This window comes from Myotis daubentonii, chromosome 9 (assembly GCF_963259705.1).
Source record: "Myotis daubentonii chromosome 9, mMyoDau2.1, whole genome shotgun sequence".
NCBI lineage: Eukaryota > Metazoa > Chordata > Mammalia > Chiroptera > Vespertilionidae > Myotis > Myotis daubentonii.
This window is the reverse complement of record NC_081848.1, coordinates 41,732,064-41,757,200: the sequence shown is the minus strand read 5'-3', so window position 1 is coordinate 41,757,200 and position 25,137 is coordinate 41,732,064. Positions and strand designations below refer to the sequence as shown.

At 42.8% G+C, this 25,137-nt stretch overlaps 1 protein-coding gene across 7 annotated transcripts in view; it reads right to left on the bottom strand.

Moving 5' to 3' along the window:
* C2CD3 (C2 domain containing 3 centriole elongation regulator) overlaps window positions 1–25,137 on the bottom strand; it is a 123,365-nt gene that overhangs the window by 12,040 nt on the left and 86,188 nt on the right. For all 7 annotated transcript variants that reach the window (XM_059708451.1, XM_059708453.1, XM_059708452.1 and 4 more), the window contains 6 exons: window positions 24,033–24,238; window positions 22,747–22,880; window positions 19,763–19,924; window positions 16,023–16,240; window positions 12,038–12,947; window positions 8,475–8,586 (listed from right to left, as the gene is read on the bottom strand). In XM_059708451.1, the coding sequence (XP_059564434.1) occupies window positions 8,475–8,586; window positions 12,038–12,947; window positions 16,023–16,240; window positions 19,763–19,924; window positions 22,747–22,880; window positions 24,033–24,238 (1,742 nt within the window). The remainder of the gene's footprint in view (window positions 1–8,474; window positions 8,587–12,037; window positions 12,948–16,022; window positions 16,241–19,762; window positions 19,925–22,746; window positions 22,881–24,032; window positions 24,239–25,137) is intronic.

The window sequence follows — 25,137 nt, the reverse complement described above, 5'->3', positions numbered from 1 at the left end:
GTGAAGGCAAACCCCTATTCTGTAAAACTACTGTTTCGAATTCTCTGCTATTCTTTAGACGGCCTCGTATTCTGAAAAAAATAACTTTGCTTTCTAGCCCGCTTTAGCCTGCTTGAATAATGAGGAAGATAAACTTAGCTGTCTGACCTTGTAGGCCAGAGACTAGATACGCCCAATGCCATGAGAACTGTGTAGTTTTCAAGGCCGCCAGCAAGATAACCACTAAGCGCACAAAGGGCTGGCTCTCCCATAAAAAGGGAAGTTCTGCTTGTAGCTTTGCTTAGAATTTGGATTCATTTCCCTAAGCCCACTGTGGTGAATAAAGTGTAACTCCAAACTCTCAGAGCGTTGCTTGGTTCTTTTCCGGTTTTTCTGTAACATGATAACCCCATCTGGCAGATAAGAAAACAAACTCAGGAAGACCAGAAGACTTGACTAATGTCACAAAAAGACCTGTATCCACGATACATGGCGTAGGGAGGGGAAAAAGCCTGCTCCACAAATTCTTGAAGTAGAGACAGTCTGGAGCAGTGGTCGCCAGCCTTTCGCACCTCACAGACCATTGGTTGTCAACTGCTGGTCTGGAGGGTTTCAATGTGGAGTGAAGGATTAGGCCCTCCCTTAGAGCTTATGGTGAAGCCAGAGCAACTGAGCCAGCACTTACAAGCTCTCTTTCTGAGGACGAATCACTTGCCCTGGCCCGGAAGCAGGTCAGCTACAACACAGCCATCCCAACACACTGGCTGAGAAGAGACCAGCAGCCTCTCAAATCCTCTTCTTCTGCCTTCAGGCCAAGGCTGGCCTTAGGAGGAGGCAGAATAGATGGAATCCTCAAATGGAGGTACAGGATAGGGCTCCTGTCCTCCCCTCATCTCTCACTTTGAGCTGTTGATTGTGCCTATTTTCTCTCCCTCTCCTGCATCTTCCCCTTCTCCCTTTCTCTACTGGATCACTGCATTAGCATACAGAAAGTTCTAGCTGGAGAGAACCAAGATGGCGGCATAGGTTAACGCCGGAGTTTGCTGCTTTGAACAACTACTTCAAAAGTGAAACTAAAACACGGAACGGACATCACCCAGAACCACAGGAACGCTGGCTGAGTGGAAGTCCTACAACTAGGAGGAAAGAGAAACGCATACGGACACTCAGAGGAGGCGCAGTGCTGAAGTCAAATTCTGAGGTGCGGAGTGCGCGGAGCAGGCTGGCGGCGGAGGGCGCGGTTGTTGTTTTCAATCGGGAGGGAGTCGCAGACTCTGAGCTCCAGATACAGGCGAGTCTTTAGGGACCCAGGCTCAAACAGGAGAAGCGGACTGTCTGGCTTCGGTCAGAGCGAGTGCAGCTTTCTCTCCGAGCCTTGCAGCGGGTGCTGGGACTCAGAGAGGCAGAGCCCCTGGGGACAGGACTGAGAGCCGCCATAACTGCTCTCTCTGGCCCACCCTGTTGATCCTGTGCGACCCGCCCCGCCCAAGCCCTGCACAGAGGCATTTACCGGATAGCCTCAGGCAAAGGCTAGATTAGCACCTCCCTAGAGGACAGAAGTTCTCTCACTGCTGACACAGCTGATTCTCATAGCCACTTGGCCTGGAGGTCAAACCCTCCCTGGAATTAGCTACAACAATCAAGATTTATCTATAAGACTGCGAACAAAGACCACTAGGGGGTGCACCAAAGAAGCATAACAAAATGCGGAGACAAAGAAACAGGACAAAATTGTCAATGGAAGAAATAGAGTTCAGAACCACACTTTTAAGGTCTCTCAAGAACTGTTTAGAAGCTGCCGATAAACTTAATGAGATCTACACGAAAACTAATAAGACCCTCGATCTTATATTGGGGAACCAACTAGAAATTAAACACACACGGTCTGAAATAACGAATATTAAACAGACGCCCGACAGCAGACCAGAGGAGCGCAAGAATCAAGTCAATGATTTGAATTGCGAGGAAGCAAAAAACATCCAACGGGAAAAGCAAAATGAAAAAAGAATCCAAAAATGCGAGGATAGTGTAAGGAGCCTCTGGGACAGCTTCAAGCGTACCAACATCAGAATTATAGGGGTGCCAGAAGATGAGAGAGAGCAAGATATTGAAAACCTATTTGAAGAAATAATGACAGAAAACTTCCCCCACCTGGTGAAAGAAATGGACTTACAGGTCCAAGAAGCGCGGAGAACCCCAAACAAAAGGAATCCAAAGAGGACCACACCAAGACACATCATCATTAAAATGCCAAGAGCAAAAGATAAAGAGAGAATCTTAAAAACAGCAAGAGAAAGAAACTCAGTTACCTACAAGGGAATACCCATACGACTGTCAGCTGATTTCTCAACAGAAACTTTGCAGGCCAGAAGGGAGTGGCAAGAAATATTCAAAGTGATGAATACCAAGAACCTACAACCAAGATTACTTTATCCAGCAAAGCTATCATTCAGAATTGAAGGTCAGATAAAGAGCTTCACAGATAAGGAAAAGCTAAAGGAGTTCATCACCACCAAACCAGGATTATATGAAATGCTGAAAGGTATCCTTTAAGAAGAGGAAGAGGAAGAAAAAGGTAAAGATACAAATTATGAACAACAAATATGCATCTATCAACAAGTGAATCTAAGAATCAAGTGAATAAATAATCTGATGAACAGAATGAACTGTTGATTATAATAGAATCAGGGACATAGAAAGGGAATGGACTGACTATTCTTGGGGGGGAAAGGGGTGTGGGAGATGTGGGAAGAGACTGGACAAAAATCGTGCACCTATGGATGAGGACAGTGGGTGGGGAGTGAGGGCGGAGGGTGGGGCGGGAACTGGGAGGAGGGGAGTTATGGGGGGAAAAAAAAAAGGAACAAATGTAATAATCTGAACAATAAAGATTTAATTAAAAAAAAAAAAAAAAAAGAAAGTTCTAGCTGGTCCCATATTTAAAACACAAAACCAAAACACCTCCCTTGAACTCACTGCTACTCCAGTCACTATGCTGTTTCTCTGCTCCAATTGCCAAATTTATGGGAGGAGTTGGTGTCTCCATTTTGCCAACCTTCAATCATTCTTAAACTTTTAATTAATACGATTTTGTGATTTCATCATGTAACGCATCAAAGAATCTATGTAACACATGTAAATTATGAACATAATAAAAATTAACATCTATAAATCCACAAAACCAAACCTAAGAATTAAAACATCCCATATAATAAAGATATAATATGCAAATGGTCATTATGTAATGACCAATGACCGACCCATAACGACCAGATCACGGATCAGCAGGAGGGTGGGGCAGACAGCTACAAGCTTGTGGCAGAGAGCTATAGGAGGGGGCAGGACAGCAAGCTATAGGGAGTAGGGGGGCAGAGGGAGCTACAGGAGGGCGGGGCAGCGGGCAGAGAGCTACTGGAGGGCGGCAGCAAGTTACTGGCGCATGGATTCATGCACAGGGCTACTAGTTATTAATAATGTTGAAGAGACTTATGTGCTCCCCTTTCCTTACCCTACCCCCTCTCCACAACTATAAACATTGTAGTCAAACTGTTGAAAACCGCAGAGAAAAATCTTAGCAGCCAGAGATAAAGGTCACATTACATTTAGGGCAACAACAATAAGAATGATGGTTGCTTCTCACTGGAAACTGGAAATCAGCAGTGTAGACAGTTCTAAATGCTAAAAGAAACAACATTCAAGTTGTTCTACATCCAGTGGGAAAAAAAGCCTTTAAAAAATGAAGGCAAATAAAGATATTTCTAGACAACTGAAGCTGAGAACATCAGTTACCAGTAGATCTGCACTACATAAAATTCTAAAGGAATTGCCTTTACAATGTATGAATTCCCTTCATACTGAAGGGAAAGGCCCTAGACTGAAATCAGGATGTGAAGAATGAAAGAAACACAAGAGATAAGTATGGGGTAAATATAAAATACTGTTTTATGTCTTACAATTTTCAGTAAGTCCACTTTTAAGTCCTTCAGAGACCCCAAGCTGAGATGATTAAGGTGCCCTTGCCCAAACATAATTCACAATGAAGTCTAAAATAAATCAGACACATAAAGAAGGTAGTAAGTTCTGATTGATCCCATGGTGACTATTGCAATGTTTTTAAAAAAATATAATTCTTAAAATTCCTCTCCTCCCCCAACCCCTTAATTTTTGGTGGCTCTACTTGTGCCTTAAACACATACTTGATCCCTAGGTTAGTTGGCACTGGCTGGCACCCAGCCAAGAGCATGGCTCAGAAAACGTAGGTACAAATGCATCAAGTAGTGAGAGAGGCCACGAGCAGTGAGGATGACCAACCTCCTGAGGTTTCCTGGATTGTGGGACTTTCAGTGCTGAAAATGGGACCGTTTTGGGTGTGAACTGTGATGACTGGTTACCCTAACGAGGACCCAGAAATGAGGTCTTAAGGAGAGAGCTGACCCTAAGATCAGCAGACAAATAATATTTTGTGGGCAAGAAAGAAAAGAGACTGGAGCACTACCTGGTTTGAGCGTTGGCCTGCGGACTGAAGGGTTGCAGGCTTGATCCCTGGTCCCAGAGGGGTGCGTGCAGGAGGCAACCAGTCAAGTGTCTCTCTCTCCCCCCTTCCCTTCCATTCTCTCTGAAAAGTCAATGGAACAAATATCCTTGGGTGATGATTAACACCAACAACAAAAACTAGACTTGTTTTTTAACTGAAGTGAAAATTCTTCCTCCCTCTCCCATATTTTTATCGTATGTTTAATAGATCAAAGACAGTATGTTCCCGTGGGAGTCGGCACATTATGAAGGCAAAAACACAGGGCAGGAACATAAGTTCTGCTTGGCAGGTGCGGGATAACAGCTCCAAGTGGCTCACAGACCTCCCTTCCCAAGGGGCATGACTCACTGACACTTCACCCACTTGGCTGATAGGGGGAGAGGGAAAGGAAGCGGACAGTGTCTGTTTCTTTCCTCCAGGGCAATTCTCGCTATCAGGTAAGAATTTTATTAGCCTCGTGTTATTTATAAGGATCCTGAGACTCAGAAACTTAGCTACTGCGTAGCAGATTAAGTATTTCACTCCCTGGATGTTTTGCTCACAAGCTTGTGCTTGCTGCTTGGACGTAGTCCCATGACCCTCAAGTAAATGCTGATGGGTATGTATGGGACATGCAAGGAAGATGCAGAGAGGAAAGAGGTGAGCTGATGACCACAACCAGACTAGGAACAAACGCCACAAAAATGCAGAGTTCCTGGGTGGGGACTCAGAGAGGATGTACAAATTTGATAAAAACTGAGATGTGTGGGGGACTTAGGTTGATCCATGTGCCAAATCAATGAGATGTCCTGGAAATGGTGCTGGGGAAGTTGAGGGAGAGAGAGAGAAGGAAAACCAGTAAAAGGACCAGACATCTAAAGGCTTCTCTTTAGGACTATGCCCTCAGGCTCTTAGGGTACTTCTGCACTGACCCCATCTGTCATTAAAGTAGGCTCTGGGAAAGCATAAAAAAATGTTTAAATGTTAATTGCAAAATAAAGTCTACTTAAAAGAAGGCAAATTGGCTAGAAAAATACACCATAAGACAAGTGTCACAATTTTAAAGTGGTGTAATGAAAAGCATAGAGTTTGGAGTCATACATTTAGAGTGACTTACTAGTTGGGAGACCCTGAGCAAGTGACTGAATCTTTATGCGTCTCTATAAAATAGAAATAATAATACCTAGTAGGTTGGCATGGTAAGCTCTGAGCCTCAGTTTTCTCATTTTTTAAAATGGGAATAATAAAAGTACCCACCTCATTGCATCATTGGAAGAAAGAGTTTATATATGTAAAATACTTAGAATAATGTTTAGTGCATAGTAAGCATTAAATAGGGGTTAGTAATTATAATTAATAAACAAGCTAATATGTTTTGCCCATAGTGCATGTATTATTCTCTGAAATTATCTTGGTTTTTTTTTTTTTTTAAAATATATTTTATTGATTTTTTACAGAGAGGAAGGGAGAGAGATAGAGAGTTAGAAACATCGATGAGAGAGAAACATCGATCAGCTGCCTCCTGCACACCCCCTACTGGGGATGTGCCCGCAACCCAGGTACATGCCCTTGACCGGAATCGAACCTGGGACCTTTCAGTCCGCAGGCCGACGCTCTATCCACTGAGCCAAACCGGTTTCGGCTATCTTGTTGTTTTTAAAGTTCCATGAGGCAGGTGCTTTGTGCCTAGTTTACCCCATGATTGAGAATAGTGCCCGGCAGGCAGCTGTACTTCACGGCACCTTTCTCCACAACATCACTGCAATTTCTCTTTCAAGGCCACCAATGACCATCGTGCTGCCAAATCTGAAAGACAACCCATTCTCCACTCAGCACCTTGGATGAATCCTTTAAAATTGAATTAGCTCTCACTCTTCTGCTTAACACACTTAGATGGACAGCCCTGCCTTTAGAATAAAATCAAAAGTCCTTTCCATGATTTACATGTCCTTCATGATCTGGCCCTTCGACTCATTATGTCAGTCTGTACGTTCCAGTGCCACGAGCTCCGAGTCAGTTCCTAGATCAGGCCAAGCTCTTTCAGCCTGAGGGCCTTTGCATTTGTTGTGTTCTCTGCCTGGTATACTCTCTCCAAGCTGCTTACACGGCTCCTTCTCAGTATAGTACATTAAGTAGTTAGGAACACCGATTTTGAAATCAAACTGACTGGTTTCCAGTTCAGGCTCTACCATTTACTACCTGTGTAAGGCAAGTTATTTAATCTCTGTGTACCTCAATTTCCTCACCTTAAAGTAGGGAAAAAATATGTCCCTCCTTACGTTGCTGAAATATGTCAGTTAATATAAAGTGCTTAGAACTGTGCCTGGTACCAGGCAAGCACCACATTGGTCATCGTTCAGCTGAAATGCAGACTCTTCAGAGACCCTGTTTTTAATCAGAGTACCCAGTACTCACCACAATCTGTAAATATTTTATTTTTTTGTTTACTCTTTGTGGTCCATGAAGACTTGGAATTTGTCTTATTTACTATTGTATACCCAGCACAATGCCTGATGATAAGTATATATTGAATGATTAGAAAAGTAGTTATTTTTCTTGCCACCCTCAAGGAAGGTCAAGTGCTGTGCCAAGGGGGAAAAGACAAGAGCTGGGATTTGGACCTATCAAGAGAACATGGCTAGAGAACCTGGATAGAACCTGGCTGGAGAGCCTGGTGAGAGAACCTGGCAAGAGAACCTGGACAGAACCTGGCTGGAGAACCTGGCCACAGAACCAGGCAAGAGAACCCAACTATGTTGATCAACTGAACGCTGCTGCCTCTGTGTCATTCCTTCTTCGCTGAGTCCGTCCATACCTTGGGGAACCCCTGGACCTGTTGGGGCTGGACCCCAACAAGCAGAGCCCGACCCATTTTGCAGACAGGACTCAGTACGTATGAGAAATAACCACCCAGCCTCCTCCCTGTGCTGCGCACACATGAACACCCGGACTGTGGAGGGCGTGAGAGAATGAGAATCACAATCAGGGCAGGTCACAGCCAGTGTGTGAAGACAGAAACATACTATTCAAATATCTACCACAAAAGGATTACTGTTAGGTTGGGGCACATAAGAAAAAGGGCCCAGACACCATTATTCTCTCTCATCATTGATGTATCTCTCTCTCTCTCCATCTCTCTTCCTCTCTGAAATCAATAAAAATGTATTTTAAAAAAAAGAAGAAAATAAAAGAGCTGGGATTTGCACGAGTGTTCCAACCACCTAACTAGCTGAGTGATGAGCAGTTATGCGGTGTTCCATAAACAAACAGCTATGCCGCTGGTATTCTCTTCATCCAGGCCTTACTCAGCTGTCGGGTCTCCTAAGGTTGCGCCTCCTGTGGCAGGCTTCCTCTGCTCACAGCCACCGTGGCTCAGTGGAGCTCCCACAGCATTAGGTATGCATTTCTTAGCTGAGTCCTGCTTTTATGCTTCTGCACTGTTTCTTCTACATCCTCTTAGCTCAGCGGTTCTCAACCTTCCTAATGCCGCGACCCTTTAATACAGTTCCTCATGTTGTGGTGACCCCCAACCATAAAATTATTTTCGTTGCTACTTCATAACTGTAATTTTGCTACTATTAGGAATCGTAATGTAAATATCTGATATGCAGGATGTATTTTCATTGTTCAAATTGAACATCATTATAGCATAGTGATTAATCACAAAAACAATATGTAATTATATATATGTTTTCCAATGGTCTTAGGCGAACCCTATGAAAGGGTCCTTCGACCTCCAAAGGGGTTGCGACCCACAGGTTGAGAACCGCTATCTTAGCTGATGATGCCCTGCCCTTAACACTTTTGCTCTTCACTTTTCCTGAGCTCCTTGCTCAATGTTGGGCCCACAGAATATGCTCAGTACAAGCTTGGAGAGTGACCCCGCCACCTGCCTTTTCAGGAAGCCGGCCCAAGGTAGCTCTGCATTGTGTACACTTTCATGGACGAGATGATGACTCTACAGGAGAGAAAGTTCTCTTACCTGATTTGTTGTGACTGGTGGTGGCAAAGCTGTAGAGAATGACAGCATCCGCAGGGAGGCCTCCAACTGCTGGGGAGGCAAAAAAAAGTTGGGCACCACAATGGGCTCTGGGCTATCATGGTAGTTAAGGGACACATATACCTAGAAATCCTCCCGCCTGCCAGACCAGCAAAGTCACTGGTCTCAATGATCCTTTCATCCCGTCCACCCCCACCCTGAACCTATTCCTGCCCATGAATCCTTTGCTCATGGTTCCCTCTCCCTGGAAGGCCCTCCCCACTCCTAACAAATCATAGTCTATGCTTTCTTTATGGGTCAGTTTAAATCCCACCTCCTCTGGGAAGCTTTCTCCTGATCTTAGCCCACAGTGATTCCTCCTTCTACAGCAGAGCTTGCAACACAGGATAATGCTTGATGCTTTAGTGTGATATGAATCTCAATGTGTTTTTCTCAAAATTCCCCCAAACTTCTCAAAAGCAAAGATGGCATAGTTTCCATCAGTGACCTCACTACTTCCTTAGAACACACATGAGGCCTTCAGACAAGGTGGCTCCAAGGCGCAGTGTCTTAGATTGGAGGGAGATGCCTAGTAAAAAAGGAGGGTCCCCCTGGTTCTTTTCTGCTTATACCCAGAAATGAGGGTTCTGCCTAAGTGGGCACAGCTGGTCCGCGCAGTCTGGATGTAAGCCCTTGGAGGCAGACACTGGATCTTGTACTTCTCCTTTGTATACCCTGCAGATATCCAGCACTGTGATGAGAATATTTGTTCAAGGCACTTACTCAGTTTGGGAGGGGAGAGATGGGGCCATTCTGATGTTTAATTTTTTGTTTCTGCTCAATAAGCTAAGTATGGTTCTGATTCAAACTGGCTTATCATCGTTCTCCCATGCAAGACTTTGAACTCCAAGAGGGCATAGATGATCTCTTTCATAGCCATATTCCTGTCACCTGGCATAGCACCTGGGACACAGTTAGTGTTCAATAAACACCCACCAAATGAATGAAATGCAGCATTTCCTGCTTTGGTTCAAGTCCCTGGTGAGGCAGGGCCGGTGCTGTTGCTGCTCGGACTTCTGGGGACTCTGCTGGATAGTCAGCTGATGCTGGGGGGGAACGGCTTTGCTGCGAGGTCTCAGGGGTGTGTCTGAAACCCATCACCTCCTGCCTAAGGGTCCTGCTCCACCAGTAACTTCTGTCAATTATTAGATGATGACTTCAGGAAAGTTCACTTTTATGCCTGTTTCTTCACCAATAAAATGGATATACTAATAGTACCGTTTGTTTTGAGAATTAAGAGTTTTTACATGCAAAGTGCTGAGAATGGTGCCTGACACATAGCAAGCATTCGATGCCAGCTATTCTTGTCTCCCTGATTAATGGGAAAAAGTTGCTTTTTCTCACTGTCCTCACCACTGGTTCCCTCACCCACTGAAAACTGCTTTGCATTCTCCATTTTGCACTGTCCTCTTTAATGCTAAAGCCAGTGAACACAGGTCAGTCCATAATCTACTGGGCCTGTCTTAAGTGTCAATGTTGACAACTAATTCCTGAAACTATGCTCCCACACCGCCTCTCCTGCTGCTCCAGCTCTGACCAGCTCTTCTCTGTGGGTATCTGTTCTGCCAACCGTTTACATATTGATCCTCAGGACTCTGTCTTGTGTGGTTCTCCCTTTCCATGTTCTCCCTGCTGCCCTAATCTATTTCCACAACCTACCTTTCTATCTGATCTCGTCCTGAACTCCAGGCCTAAATGTTTTACAGGCACAGGTCCAAAATGGAAATCTGCTCTTTACCAGAATCTGTTTATCTCTATGTGCGGTTCCCTATCCAATAAATGACACCATTACCTAGTAACTTGTGATAGAAATATCCAAGTCATAGATACTTATCATACTTTGTTTTTTTCTTTGTCATCCTTTGTCCTTCTTATCTAACTAATCCTCTCAAATCTATCCCTCTCCTTTTCAACATCATTGATGTTTCTCTCTCTCTCCCCCACTCCCTTCTCTCTCTGAAATTAAAAAAAAATATATTAAAAAAAATAAAGCAGTCTATGCTTTTGGTCAAACTTTCTTCTGTTCTCCTCTGATCTAATCCTCTCTTTACAGGGAACTGGGTGACTTTCCTAATATGTAAATCTGACCATATCATACTCTTGCCAGTTAACTTTACTGAACCCTATTTATGTACCAGGCACTGTACTAGGTAGTTTACATCATTATTTTAATTTTTACAACCACTCCAAGAAAAGGTCTATTATCTCCATTTTAAAGATAAGGAAACTGAAGTTTAAATTGCTTGCAGGATAGTCTAAGCACCTTAGCCAGGCATACATGGCCCTTGAAGATCCAGTCCTACCTCACCTTTCTCCGTGTGTTTACACGTGGGCTCTAGCCACAGTGAACTGCTGCTGCCCAGAAGCTAGGCTCTCTCACCTGGCTATGCCCTGCACACACAATCCACTTTCTCATCTCTGTTTACAGAATGCCTATTCATCTCTGAGGTCCAGCTCTAATGTCTCTTACTGGGATACCCTTAAGCAGTTATGGCAGCTTCCTCCTCTTGTTCCCCAGCATACAGTCCATGACTCATCACAACACTTAGAACACTAACTGTCATGGTCTGTTTACTGTTATTATCATTACCTCATAATGGAAACTGCTTGAGGTAAAGTCTGATTAAAATCTCTGTTCTCAGTACACAGCACAGGGCCGGGCAATACTCGTTATTTTTAAAGAATAGTTGAGGGAAGGTCTGAATTAGGACCTGTGACTGCTCCTCCACCGAGCATAAATTCTGAGCACTGTAAAGGCAGCAGTGTCAGAAGCTGCAATAAGGGAGTCCAGGAAACAACTCCACCAGAGAGTTGGCTGTCAGTACTCAGCCTCCAGTCATTAAAGCCAACTGGTTAGGCTGCACATGTGAGGGCTGTTGATGATCCTAAGTGGTTTCCTTTCTCCATAATGTGTCCAACTGCGTTTCAAAGGAGAAAGAAGGTGCCCCCTCTCCCCATCAACACTGCCATTTCAACTATGCCTACTTCCCCTCCTCTTGGCTCCATCACTTGCCTTAAAAAAAAAATTAGGCAAATCACTACAACTCTGAGCCTCAGTTTTCTTACATGCAAAACAGAAATAATACCTACCTTAAAGACTTGAGTTGACTGAGTAAAAAATGTATGTCTAGTGCCTGGCACAAAGTAAATGCTCAATCAGTGGTAGTACTCTTCTTTCCCATCTGCACCCTCCACTTCTATTTCAACTGAGATTAAAGGTCTCATTCCTAGGGCCAGCTGTAAAATACCCAATATACCAGGACAGGCTAATGAATGTGCTCCCAACACCCTAAACCCAGTTAAAAACACTGTGCTTCAGAGGGCTGGTGTTAATGGGAGAATTGGAGCACCTTGTCAGTGCAGGTGAGTCTTTTGAAGGATCTTCCCATGCCCCTCAGTGAATCCCATGAAGGTGGTAGCCACTGCTCATGCCCACTAGGCTGGCCTAAGCACCAGCATCCAAAATGCCTACACTGGGCTACTTGTGGGAAACCGTCAAAGGATACAGAAGGAGATTCTGCTTTGTGGAAACCTCTGATTCAGATGTCGCCTGCTTCTGCCTGATGTCAGGGCAGTTGATGGGTAGTCCCTTATGATTTTCCCTTTTGTTCTGGGAGGCTACATGTAGAGGGAATTTCTCCAAGCTATTAGCAGAGTCACTTAGCTCACTGGAGGCAGCTTCATCCTCAGCCTGGACCTGTGGCTTGGGCTCCTGGTCCTGATCTGCCTTTGGTGAGCAAGTGTTCTTTGGGGCTCTTGAGAGTGTCACACCTGGGATGAGCTGAGGGTCTGTTGAGGCAGGCTCTCCAGCCCGGGTCTTAGGGCTCTTACCCTCACAAGGAACAAGACTTTGGCTAGCAGAACCCTGCCTAGGCAGGTGGGAGTTGACAGCTCTTTCTGGACTGGACAGAAAGCTACTTCTGACCCTGAGCTCCTCTCTAAGGCAGGGCTCGGGAGAAGGACAAGAGGGGCCTACCCTCTGCACCTCATCAGGATGAAGGCTAATGATCTCACTTGAGTCTGACACAAAACTGGACCAAGGGCTAGTTTTGTCTGTGATGGTGGTGATCTCATTGAGTGTCCTGGGCTCAATGATGTCTTCTTCATAGTCTTCATCACTGTAGGCTGGGCCTGCCTCAGTGTCTTCATTGCTCTGCATCCTTGTAATGGGTATTGTGTGTCCAAGGGACTCATGGAGCATTACTCTTCCACTCGAAGGCTCTTCTGGAGTATGGGGAGGAGGGGAGTCTGCACCCTCATCTGGAGCTCTTGACATGGGCAGGTCCAGAATTGTGCTTTGTTCTTGCATGGCTCCTGTGTTCTGAGCATCTGGGAGAGTGGTAACTTCTCTGCTTCTACTCCTGGCTTGGTGAGAACTCAAAGATGCTTGAGAATTCCTGGTGATAGTCTGCAGATCTGAACAGCAACAGATGTCATTCTTACTACAAAGTAGGGCCACAGACCACTGAACTTCCCCACATTAGCCTCTAGCTTCAGAATTATTCTTGGGGGGGAAAAAAAAAGAACAAAAGGAAAAAGAAGTATTCTTGCAATCAGACTTTGAACAAATCTTAAAGATAGTTAATCTACCCAAGAGTCAGTGAAACTATATTCAACACAGAACAATTTCTAGCACTTTATTCTAATATCAGAAGACCAAAATCTAATCTATTTATGGTTGTGGTTACATCTGTAGAAACGCTTTCAGAGACTATCTGCTCCTGCTCAGGAATTCTTGGGAGCTGGGAGTCCTGGTGGGTATGTTCATGCTTCCTTTTACTTCAGTAATTACCTATATTAAAAATCAAAATGAGAATCCACTTATTTACCTATCTGATGATAACTATTTGAACTATCTATTTTACTTGGAAAATGAAAGCAAGGAAATACCTATCACCCAAATGATAAGGTAGGGAGGTTTACAGAGAAAATGGAGGCAGCATGGTGTGTTGGAAAGAGCAGAGGCTTTGGAGCTGTCAGTCTTCAGTTCAAATCTCTGCCAACTTTGTGGTCAACAGCAAACTCTTTTCTCTGAGCCTGTTTATCTTTAAAATATGATCAACACCACCCTTTTCACAAGGTTTTGATATAAAGAACAGATGAGATAAATGGGCACATACTGTGTGGCACATATATAGACACTTAATAAATGGAAGCTGCTAGTCACCTCAAATTGTTTTAAAGGTGAAATGGTAGGGAATAAATTAATAAACAGGTGTAGCAAATGTCATATTTTTACATGATTATTTGAGAGGAGAAAGAAGCTGGAGGCAAATTTGACTCCCAAGAGTAGGTATCACATCTCCCTCATAGCACCTAATGGGGTACACAGCCTACAGAAGGTCCTGGCTAGGCTTAATACATTGACACTTTTCAAGTCTCAAAGGGGAGTGAGTAGATGTATGAAAATGGGACATTCCTGCTGCAAATAGGAACAGGAACCAGGAAGCACATTTAATTGCTCCTGGCCCTTTGGCCTGAACTACCCTTCTGTCTTAGAGCAGTCTTTCTGCTTTTTAAAAACTAGCCTATCTTTTAAGGCCTCACTCTACTGCATCTCCTCCAGGAAGCCCTCCCAGATGCACCAGCTGGAAGGGATAGCTACATAGCTTTTTTCTACATGGAAGCATAAGAACATGCTATTGTGTAATTGTCTGTCTACATATTTCTCCTATCAGATTGTGAGCTTCTCAAAGGCAGAGACCATATATATCTGATTCATGTTGCAACTTCAGAGCCCAGCAAAGGACCTGGCACATAGATGTGGCAAAAATGAAACAACCATTCAGTAACTCCCTCTCAAGCTTCACTCATACCTACTTGTCTAATTATTTCATTAAAAGTGTATTGAGATACGATGGAGGCAGAACCTGGCTTCCCTGATCCCATCATCTCTTTCAAAACTCATCCTTTCCTTGTGAAAATTAATTCTCATCCTGTCATCCTCTTGCTTAAAACTCCCCATTTTCTTCCAGGAGAAAGAGTAAACTCTCAAGCTTGCCTTCAAGGCCCTCCAGCTTCAATCCTTCAGTTCTTTTCTCTCTCCTCTTTTAATATAGCCCTTTAAAGGGATTCCCTATTTGCTCTCACCTCTATCCCTAATGAGCCTGAAAGCAGAGATAATGCCTATCTTGTCCACCACTGTACCTTCCTGGAACTAGTAAAACAATAATGCCTGGCATGGTTAGTGCTCAATAAATAGCTGACGGAATATTATTTCCAAGCAAGAGGAAACCAAATACACAGTACACTTCTGGGGTCCTGGCTACCAACAGGTTAGATATCTAGAAAAACAAAGTAGGAATAAGATTTCTGGTGGCTTTTTTTCCCCTTTAAAGAAGGAAAATGAAACTTATCCATCCGTGTGTACAATTTACATATTTTCCTTGAGCAAAAATGACACCAAGTGAGTTGCATTCAGGTGCTGATCTAAATGATTTCGTAATAATCCTCACAGCACACCTGTTTCTAGGGCTTAACCCTGGATTCTGAATCAGTAGGACCCAGCAATCTGTATTTCAAAATAAGTACCACAGGTGATTCTTATCTCAGGCAAGTTTGGAAATACTTTTTCTGGAGTGATCTCTCTGGGCTGCACAGTGGAATTATCTGGGGAATTATGAAAAATACTGATGCTGGGTCTCACTCTCAGAGATACTGATGCAACTGACGTATGGTGCAGTCTGGGCATCTGGATGTTTTTAAAGAAATATATTCTCATTGATTTCAGAAAGGAAGGGAGAGGAAGAGAGAAAGAGAAACATCAATGATGAGAGAGAATTACTGATCAGCTGCCTCCTGCATGCCCCTTACTGGGGATTGAGCTCACAACCCGGTCACGTGCCCTGAATGGGAATCGAACCATTACCTCCAGGTTTATAGGTCGACTCTCAACCACTGAGCCATGCTGGTGGGCTGGGCATCTGGATTTTTAAAAGCTCCCTTGGTAACTCTAATATGCAGCCAAAGTGAGAACTACCACTTTAAGAGATTTTCAAAGGGTGGATTACTAACATCCAAAAGCATCTGGGGTGCTTCCTAAAAATGCAGACTTCTGGGCTCTTTTTATATTTAGAATCAGAATTTTAAATATGTATGTAGTTGACTTTTTCTGAAAATAGAGTGGCACAAGTTCAAGAACTGCTACTGAAGAACTCATCTAATCCAACTGTCCCCTCTTTTTTTTTTTTTTTGGGTTGGGGAAACCTTAAGAAGGGAAAGGATATGCTCAGAGTCAAATAGTAAGTCCATGCTAGAAACCCATCAAGCCCCACCCGGGTCTCCTGCCTCTCAGTCCAATGCTCTTTCCATTGCACATGTTCTTGTGCCATGCTACTATGCCTCTCCTCTCAGAAGGAAGATGATAAATAAGATGATGAAACTGTTGGTCTCTGTTGGTCATAGGAGCTTGTCTGAGGATAGACATTCAACTGCCTTTTGAATAGCCACCCAGTGATCATAACTTCTCAACAAGAGGGGCCTGAGCCATACCCGTGATTAAGGAGCTGACTTGCAACACCAGGTTATTGGATTTCTCCAGGATGCACCGGCTCTCAGGATCTAGGCTGCTGGCTTCTGGCCCACAAGAGTCCCCATGGCTCTGTTGGCACTGCAAGATCGTCTGAGTTTGAGGACTGAGGGGAAGTAAAGGCTTGGTGAGCTTCTGGCTGAAGTACCTCTGAATCTGATCTAGCTCACTCAGATTCCTCCTGTAAAAAAAGAAGGGGAGAAGAGGACAAAAGGGTCTTTCAATGAAATTATAGGCATCTTTTATGTTCCCCTGACATTCTACTGCGTGAGGTAGGACCTTAATACCTCTCATTTGGTCTATGAATACTAGGGCTCTCTTTCTCTCCAATCTACCAACAACTCATCCTTCACTTCTCTGACGACAATCCCACCACTGGGGACAACTTTCTCCCTCTTCTGTATGGCTTATGCAATTCTTCTGATGCACAGCAAAAACCTTACTTCCTGGTGGGAAACACTCCTGATCGTCATTCCTGTCCTCACGCCCTATACCTGACAGAAAAAGGCCTTCCTCTGGATAACGCTGACCTTTGCTACCTCATAACCATTCCTGATCCTTCAAGGTCTAGCAAGCCTTCTCTGACCACCCTCTAAATTGTTTTAAGGGTCCTCTGTGCACCACAGTTCTTTCTATATGCTTCAATCCCATCACTTGTTTGTTTCACATTGATTTCCTCTGAAGAAGTATAAGCTCTGTGCTGATTCCTTTATATGTATCTATTACACCTAGCATAGTGCTTGACAAAAATTAAATCAATGTTAAATGGATATAAAAAAAATACTGTTAACACTATTTTAATAAGTGATGCTTACCACAAATATATTTTTTAAAATATGTTTTCAAGAGAGAAAGAGACTTACAGAAAGTCTGGTGGGTTTTAGGAATGTTCACCATGTTTTCGAGAGCGCTATCAGCATGGAAAGATGCCCCCCCCCCCTTTTTTTTAAAATATATTTTATTGATTTTTTACAGAGAGGAAGGGAGAGAGATAGAGAGTTAGAAACATCGATCAGCTGCCTCCTGCACACTCCCTACTGGGGATGTGCCCGCAACCCAGGTACATGCCCTTGACCGGAATCGAACCAGGGACCTTTCAGTCCGCAGGCCGACGCTCTATCCACTGAGCCAAACCGGTTTCGGTGAGACGGGCCCTTTTTATTCTTACCATTCTCCAGTGAGAAATCACACCAACCACTACCACCTTCATTTGCATAGGATTTAATATTTTATGCTTTCAAATACATTACCTTGTTTAATTCTCAGCCAACCAGATGAGATCAGTAATTACTGTTTTACAAACAAGGAATGTGAGGATCAGAGAATTTGTCCAGGGTGAGTGGTATGCAGCTACTCAGAATTTGGGACTCCAAGTCTTGTGCTTTTTCCATGATAATAGACAGGGATCATTCCTGTCTCACAGCTCTGAATGCTGGAACCTGAGTTCAAACTACTCCCCTGCTCTGTCCTTATTCCTTTCAACTTTTAAGGTGCTCACATTTCTCCCTTTCAAAGTCCATCACCCCAAAACATTGGTCCACCTCTCCCTTAAACTCCTTCACTCTTGGCATCTCCACTGACTTGCTGTCTTAGATTTTCCTTTAGTTTTCTCATTATGTGTTAGTTTAGTTTCCCTAACTAGGCCATGAGCATCTGGTAATAGAAGATAATATCTCAAACTTCTCCATTTCTCTAGTATACTCAATGTGCCTGATACAATTGGCACAGCATAGATATTAAATACCTGTGAAGTAAACCAAAAGTCTTTCTATCCTTTTGTTAGGAACAGTCTGCATGTCTTAGAGTCAAATCCAAGCTAAATGCGGGGACAAAGCTGATCCTTATTCTGTCACTAGATGCCAACGACTCTACCAAATCACAGTGGATTTACTCAGGTGTCTATATCTGGGTGTATGCCACATGGATAAATACCTGTAGCAGGAACATGCAAATAAATGTAAACACGGTGAAGCTTTAGGAAATATGCAAACCCAACTGGCCTTGTCAGAGGTTCCGGGTTCAGAACCTAGTAATAGCAAGCGAAGAATTTCTCATCTGTGAAAAAAGTTTATTAATACTTTCTCTGCAGGCCTCATAGGACTGCTCAAAGAAAATACTGTTTTAGGGCTTTGTGAGCCCAAGGAAGTAATGCAAGATTATCTCTATTCCTCTCTATTTGGTAGAGAGTCATCCTGGTAGCACCAGCATCACCTGAGAACTTGTAAGAAATGCAAATTCTCAGGCCCGATTGAATCAGGAATTGTATGGATGGGTCCCAGCAATCTGTTTCAACAAGTCCTTTCATGCAATTCTGACACACACAACATTTTGAGAACTAAAGCTCTAGAACCGTGGTTCTTAGCCTGGCGATTTTGATCCCAAGATGACATCTGGCAAAGTGTGGAGACATTTTTGGTTGTCACAACTGGGAGAGGGGTGCTACTGGTGTCTAGTGGACAGAGTCCAGGGATGCTGCTAAATATCATGGGATATGCCCCACAGCAAAAATCTGGCCCGAATGTCAACAGTGCTGAGGTTAAGAGAAACTGCTCTAGGTTGAAGGAGAGTTCCTTTTTCTCTTTTTTTCAGTGGGTTCTAAAATATGTTATGTGAATGACCTAATAAATATAGTCACACTATGGATGGTTTTACTTAAATAGCCTCAGTCTCCAGCTGAGAATCTAAAATGAGAATCTAAAATGAGAATCTGGGCCCTAGCTGGTTTGGCTTAGTGGGTAGAGCGTCGACTGGGGGACTGAAGGGTCCTGGGTTCAATTCTGGTCAAGGGCATGTACCTTGGTTACAGGCTCCTCCCAGGCCTGGGCCCCGGTTGAGGCTCGTGCAGGAAGCAACCAATTGATGTGTTTCTCTCAGATCAGTATTTCTGTCTGTCTTTCCCTCTCTCTTCTACTCTCTAAAAATCCATGGGGCCCTACCTGGTTTGGCTCAGTAGATAGAGTGTCGGCCTGTGGACTGAAGAGTTCCGAGTTTGATTCCGGTCAAGGGCACATGCCCGGGTTGCAGGCTCGATCCCTAGTACGGGGCATACAGGAGGCAATGACTCTCTCTCATCATTGATATTTCTCTCTCTCTCTCTCCCTGTCCCTTCCTTTCTGAAATCAATAAATATTTTTAAAAAATCAATGGAAAAATATCCTTGGTTGAGGATTAAAAAAATAATAATAAAGTCCTTTTCACTGCACTACACTTATTAGATAATTCATGGCTGATCCAGATGATGTATAATGGCCCATCAATTCCTACAGTGCTTCTTTGGTTCAGATGCTGACTAAACTAAGAAAGAGGGAAGCATTACGAGACAGATGCTGGTCTGGAAGAATTCAGTGGTTGTGAGGATAAAGATGGTGGACAGAAAGAGGCTTTGTAAATTGTAAAGTAGATGAGATGCTGTGTAGCTATGAGGGTAGTTATAAGTTTGGTGAGTAATGTAAAATTCCTGTATTTACAGTGCATTAATAACAGAGCCTCGTGAAGGAATAAAAGGTCCAAGCTGAGACAGGTTCACGTATGAGGAAACCTGCGAGACTCCAGGGTCCAATTTGACACTAATGTGCATCAAAGCCCCTATTAAACCTCCTAGAGTGGTGGTAGTTGATGGAAAAGCTGTATTGCAGGTTGCCGTTGCCCATTCACCTGTGCTCCACTATAGTTTCCTGTGTCTTTTCTCAGCAGAAGGCCTCACCTCAGAGAAGTCAGAATGGAAGTATGGGAAGACCAGGGAGGTGTGGTCAGTTTGTCATCACTTGGCGGGACTGCCTCTCCCTGCTGCAGGGATTCATGAAATCGGCGGATGTTCTGCACATGCTCTTCATGCCGTGATGCCTGGCTTCTTGCAGCACTACTTCTGTCAGGAATAAATGAGGGGAATTAAATTTCCATCCAATGAGAAAACTCCTAGTGTGACAATAAACAAATCACCTTCCTGAAATGGTATTGCAAATCCATCCCACTACCACAGTTCTGGCTTCATCAACTTCTTGGATTATAACAATCTCCTAAATAATCTTACCTTCAGTATTACCCATTCCTCTTGAATAAGTTTTCCATATTATAGCCTGAGTGATTTTTTGAAAACACAGATCTGAAATAATGAGAACATTTATGGAGTCCTTATTACATGCCAAGCAATGCTTTAAGCATTCAACATGTACTAACCTATTTAATCATCATCATTCCTCTCTAGTTTTGGCTTCTTTTATATCTATAAAACAAATTTCAAATTCCTTAGTAGGGCATTTAAGAACTTGACCCCAGCAATAATCTCTTTATTTTTACTATTATTTAAAAAACCAGAGGCCCGATGCACAAAATTCGTGCATGGGTTGGGTCCCTAGGCCTGGCTGGCGATCATTGGTCTATATTTCTATTCTTATGCCAGTACCACACTGTGTTGTTTACTGTAGATTTGTATTAAGTTTTGAAATCGGGAACTTTGTTTTTTTCCAGACTATTTTGTTTATTGTGTTCCTTGAATTTCCATGTGAATTTTAGGACTAGCTTGCCCATTTCCATAAGGAATCCAGCAGGAATTGTGACAATGTGTATTGAATTTGTAGGTCAGTTTGGGCAGCACTGCCATCTTGACAATATTAGTCTTCCAATCATGAACATGGGATGTTTTTTGATGTATTTAGACCTTTAATTTCTTTTAACAATGTTTTGTAGTTTTCAGAGAATAAGTTTTATAATTTTTTGGTTAAATTTATTAAGTATTTTATCTTTTTTGATGCTATTGTAAATGAAATTGTTTTTTTCAATTTCATTTTGGATTACTCATTGCTGATATATAGACACAATTGATTTTGCATATTATATTTTAAAATTTTCTGTTTAAATTTAAAAAACGATAGATAACCTATATAAACAAACTGCTTTGAGGTCATCAATAATTTTTAAGAGTATAAAGGTGTTTTGAAGTGGAAATATTTAAGAACCACTGCTTTACTAAGGTATAGCCAGTATATAATAAACCACATATTTAAAATATAGAATATAATGAGTTTTGAGATACATGTATATTTAAGGAATTTATTACCACATCAAGGTAATAAATATATCCATCACCCCTAAAAGTTTCCTTCTATGCTTAGTAACTCCTCCTTCCTTTCAGCTCCATTCATCCTACTTTGTCTTTAGGCAAAGTGATTTGCTTTCTATCACTATAGATTAGAATGTATTTTCTAGAATTTTATATAAATGAAATAATATAAAGCATATTATTTTTGTCTAACTTCTATTTTGATTCATTTTGTTGTAAACCAACATTGCCTTTTTTACTTTTCAGTTTAATCCACTGTATGAATATACCATAATAAGGGTAGCCTTGGATGGTTAGCTAGAATTTGACTTTTTGATATAGCCCTTTGAAGTGGGAACAGAAACATTTTTGTCTGGACAAAAAGCAAACCACTAAACTTGTAGCTTTTACAATTACTAAACAGTGGCCTCACCACTGATCTGTATTTCTGTTCTTGTACAGTACCCTTATCCTACCCTTATGTCTCATGGATGGCTATGATCAAAATAACACCTATAAAATAGTAAGAGCAGACTTGAGCTGGTGAGTGTACAATACAATATACATATGATGTATTATAGAACTATATATCTAAAACCTATATAATTTTATTAACCAATGTCACTCCAATAAATTCAATAAAGAAAAAAAAAAACCAAACCAGAAATGATCTAAACCTGGGATCTAGGATTTGACAGATACATGGGCTCCCTTTATGCAGAGCACAGAGGCTCTCCTCATGTAGTGAGCAGGCAGAAAGCTACATAGCACTGGAGTGGGCCTTTGAGTGGTGTATTGAAGTATCTTTCTTGGAATAAAAGGTCTACTCGGTAACTGCTGCTGTTGGAGTAGCTGCTGTAGGGGAAGATCCCCTGTCTTCTCTCTGAGGTAGAGAGTTAGACATGGGAAAGACTGGTAGAGGCAGAAGGAGACCAGATGACACCAGGGCCTTGAAGAGAGTGGGGGGTGGGGAGAAGCAATCTTATTCTTAGACCCTGCCCTTTGACAGGATGAAATATGCTCTAGCCTGATATCCATATGCATAGCCATGGTTGGCGTGGGTGAAAAGGATGAGCCGGTTGCTTTTTACAAAATAACCTGGCAAATTGGTTTGGGAGGAGGAAGATCATGATATCTTTCTCATACAGCTGATAACTGATTTTACAGACAAAGGTCACAGGCCTCCAGAGAATACAGAAACATATCTCTTGCCTGAAGCTATTCTTTTATTTTTAAAAAAATATTTTTATTGATTTCAGAGAGTAAGGGAGAGGGAGAGATAGATAGAAACATCAATGATGAGAGAGAATCACTGACCAGCTGCCTTCTGCATGCCCACAACCTGGGCTTGTGCCCTGACTGTGAATTGAATTGTGACCCCTGGCTCATAGGTCGACACGCAACCACTAAGCCATACCAGCTGGGCTAAAGCTATCCCTTTGACAGCAGTAAAAGTTCTAGTTCCTATATTATAAAAACATTGTTTTCATAGGATCTTGAGGTTCCCAGATATTGTGACAGAAGGTCAACAAAGTTCTTTCCCTGTCTTTAGTTTCTTCCTTTAATGAAGGAAAGAGAGAAATGACAAGCCAGCTCGAACTCTTCTACACTTTGACTCCATTTCGTCCCATCATCAAGAAATCACTCACCTCCCAGGGGAGGAGAAACCAAGCTCTTTTGAAGAGGTGTGAACAAGTTGTTCTGGAGTCTGTCTAGCAATGCAGCTGGGGAATGCAGCATACACATCAGAGACAGGGAAGGAAAAAGGATGGTATATTGGGATCTGTAGAAGCAATGAAAATAATGGTACACTTGTCATCATAAATCCTTTTGGGACAAAGTAATATAAATAAATTTGTAAAATATATTATATACTTATAAATATAATTTACTTAGTGTTTTCTATGTGTTGAGCACTGACCTAAGCAATTTACATGCATTTTCTCATTTAAACTTCACAATAATCTTATGAGGTAGATACTGTTATGCCCATTTTACAGACTATACTATTAGATTGCCTTTTAGTTGCTCTATCTATACATATTTATGATCTTGTTCCTCCAGCTAGTCTGTGAACTCCTGGCTAGACATTGTTTTACATTTACATGTGAGAATAATGTGGCTGTGATATTTCTTATCTGATAGCTACCAGGGTTGATGTGAAGAAAAGTCCTTATTATATAGAGACTGTTAAACTCATCATTTTCTCATGTATGCATTCATTCATTATTTGGTGGTGCCCACTCTGTCAGATCCTGAACCAGGCACCCATGATAAAGAGATGAATATGTTACAACCTTTGTGTTGACAGAGCTCCCCTATCTCGGACAGTTTGAAATTCTCATTTCCTTTATAGTTAAACTCCATGAAAGAGTTGTCTATGCTTACTATCATCAATTCCTTCTTCCCAGTCTCTCCCTTTGAATTTTTTTAAAAGGTAGACCAATGATTAAAAAAATATATTTTTATTGATTTCAGAGAGGAAGGGAGAGAGAGAGACAGACAGAAACATCAATGATGAGAGAGAATCATTGACTGGCTGCCTCCTGCACGCCTAACATTGGGGATAGAGCCCCCAACCCAGGCATGTGCTTTGACTGGGAATCAAACCGTGACCTCGATTCATAGGTTGACATTCAACCACTGAGCCACGCAGGCCGGGCGATAGACCAATGATTTTAATGTAAGAGTTTTAAAAATGTTCAACCAATATGATTTCAAATTCACACTGCAACTAATCTTATTTTATTTAAAAACTGAGATATATAGTTCCAGAACATTTTTATCACCTCTAAAAGGTCATGAGGTTATTACAAAACACAAATATATAATGTGTTCTATAAGCTGGAAAGTACTAAATACATATAAAGAATTTTCTTGTAGATTTTACTCAGTTGAACCCTTTTTGGTTAAGGATGTGAAGTAGGATACATACCAGTGATCCTGGGGTCTCCACCCCACGTCTTGCTTGTTTTTCTTCTTTGAAGTGCATCAAACTCTCCATAGGGGAGACAGCAACTTTTACCTGCCCCTGGCACTCTCCACTGAAGTCTGTGATGTTGTACCAGCCACAGACAAACTGGAAGCCAGAGAGAAGCGGGGAGAGGTCCACCGAGGCAAAGCCAATCACCCTTTCCTCATCTGTGGGAGAAAGAGAAGAGCAGTGTGGCTAGGCATGTCTTGCCACTGAGATTAGAGGCTGCACACAGAGAAACTGATTTAGGGGACTGGGAGGTTTAGTGGTTCCAAAATCAACAGAAGAGACAGATAATGAGAATGAGACTGACAACCACAGCCTGCTTGCACTATTATGGATTAACTAGACGACCGTTGAATTTTGTGCACCGGTAGGGTCCCTCAGCCTGGCCTGCACACTCTCTCAATCTGCAACCCCTTGGGGATGTCGGAGAGCCGGTTTCGGCCCGATCCCCACAGGCCAGGCTGAGGGACCCCACCGGTGCAAGAATCTGTGCACTGGGCCTCTAGTATGCATATAAGATCTTTTATTAATCTCTTCCTGCCCTCCCCTTTCCTCTGAGATTCATCAGTCTGTTCCATGTTTCCATGCCTGTGCGCCAAGCATCTGCCCCCTGGTGGTCAGGGTGTGTCATAGCTACCGGTTGAAAGGTCAGACACTTAGCATATTAGGCTTTTATATATATAGACTAGAGGCCTGATGCATGAAATTTGTGCAAAAGTAGGCCTTCCTTCCCCTGGCTGCCGGCACCGGCTTCACTCTGGCACCCGGGACCCGGGCTTCCCTCCAGCACCCAGGCTTCCCTCTGGCACCGGGACTTGGGCTTCCCTCCCTCCAGCTGCCAGCAGGCACCCGGGACCCAGGCTTTCCTTGCAGCCCCAGCTTCGTCTGGAAGGACATCCAGTACACCTTAATTATTATAGATTCCCTTTTGGTATGGCAGGGAAAAGCTGGCAGTGTTGAGATGTGTCCTCTTGATACAGACAACTGGAGAGCACTCTTAAATATAAGAAACTTGTTCTTGTCCATTGGTTATTGTGTCTTAGTGATTTTCCTCAAGGGA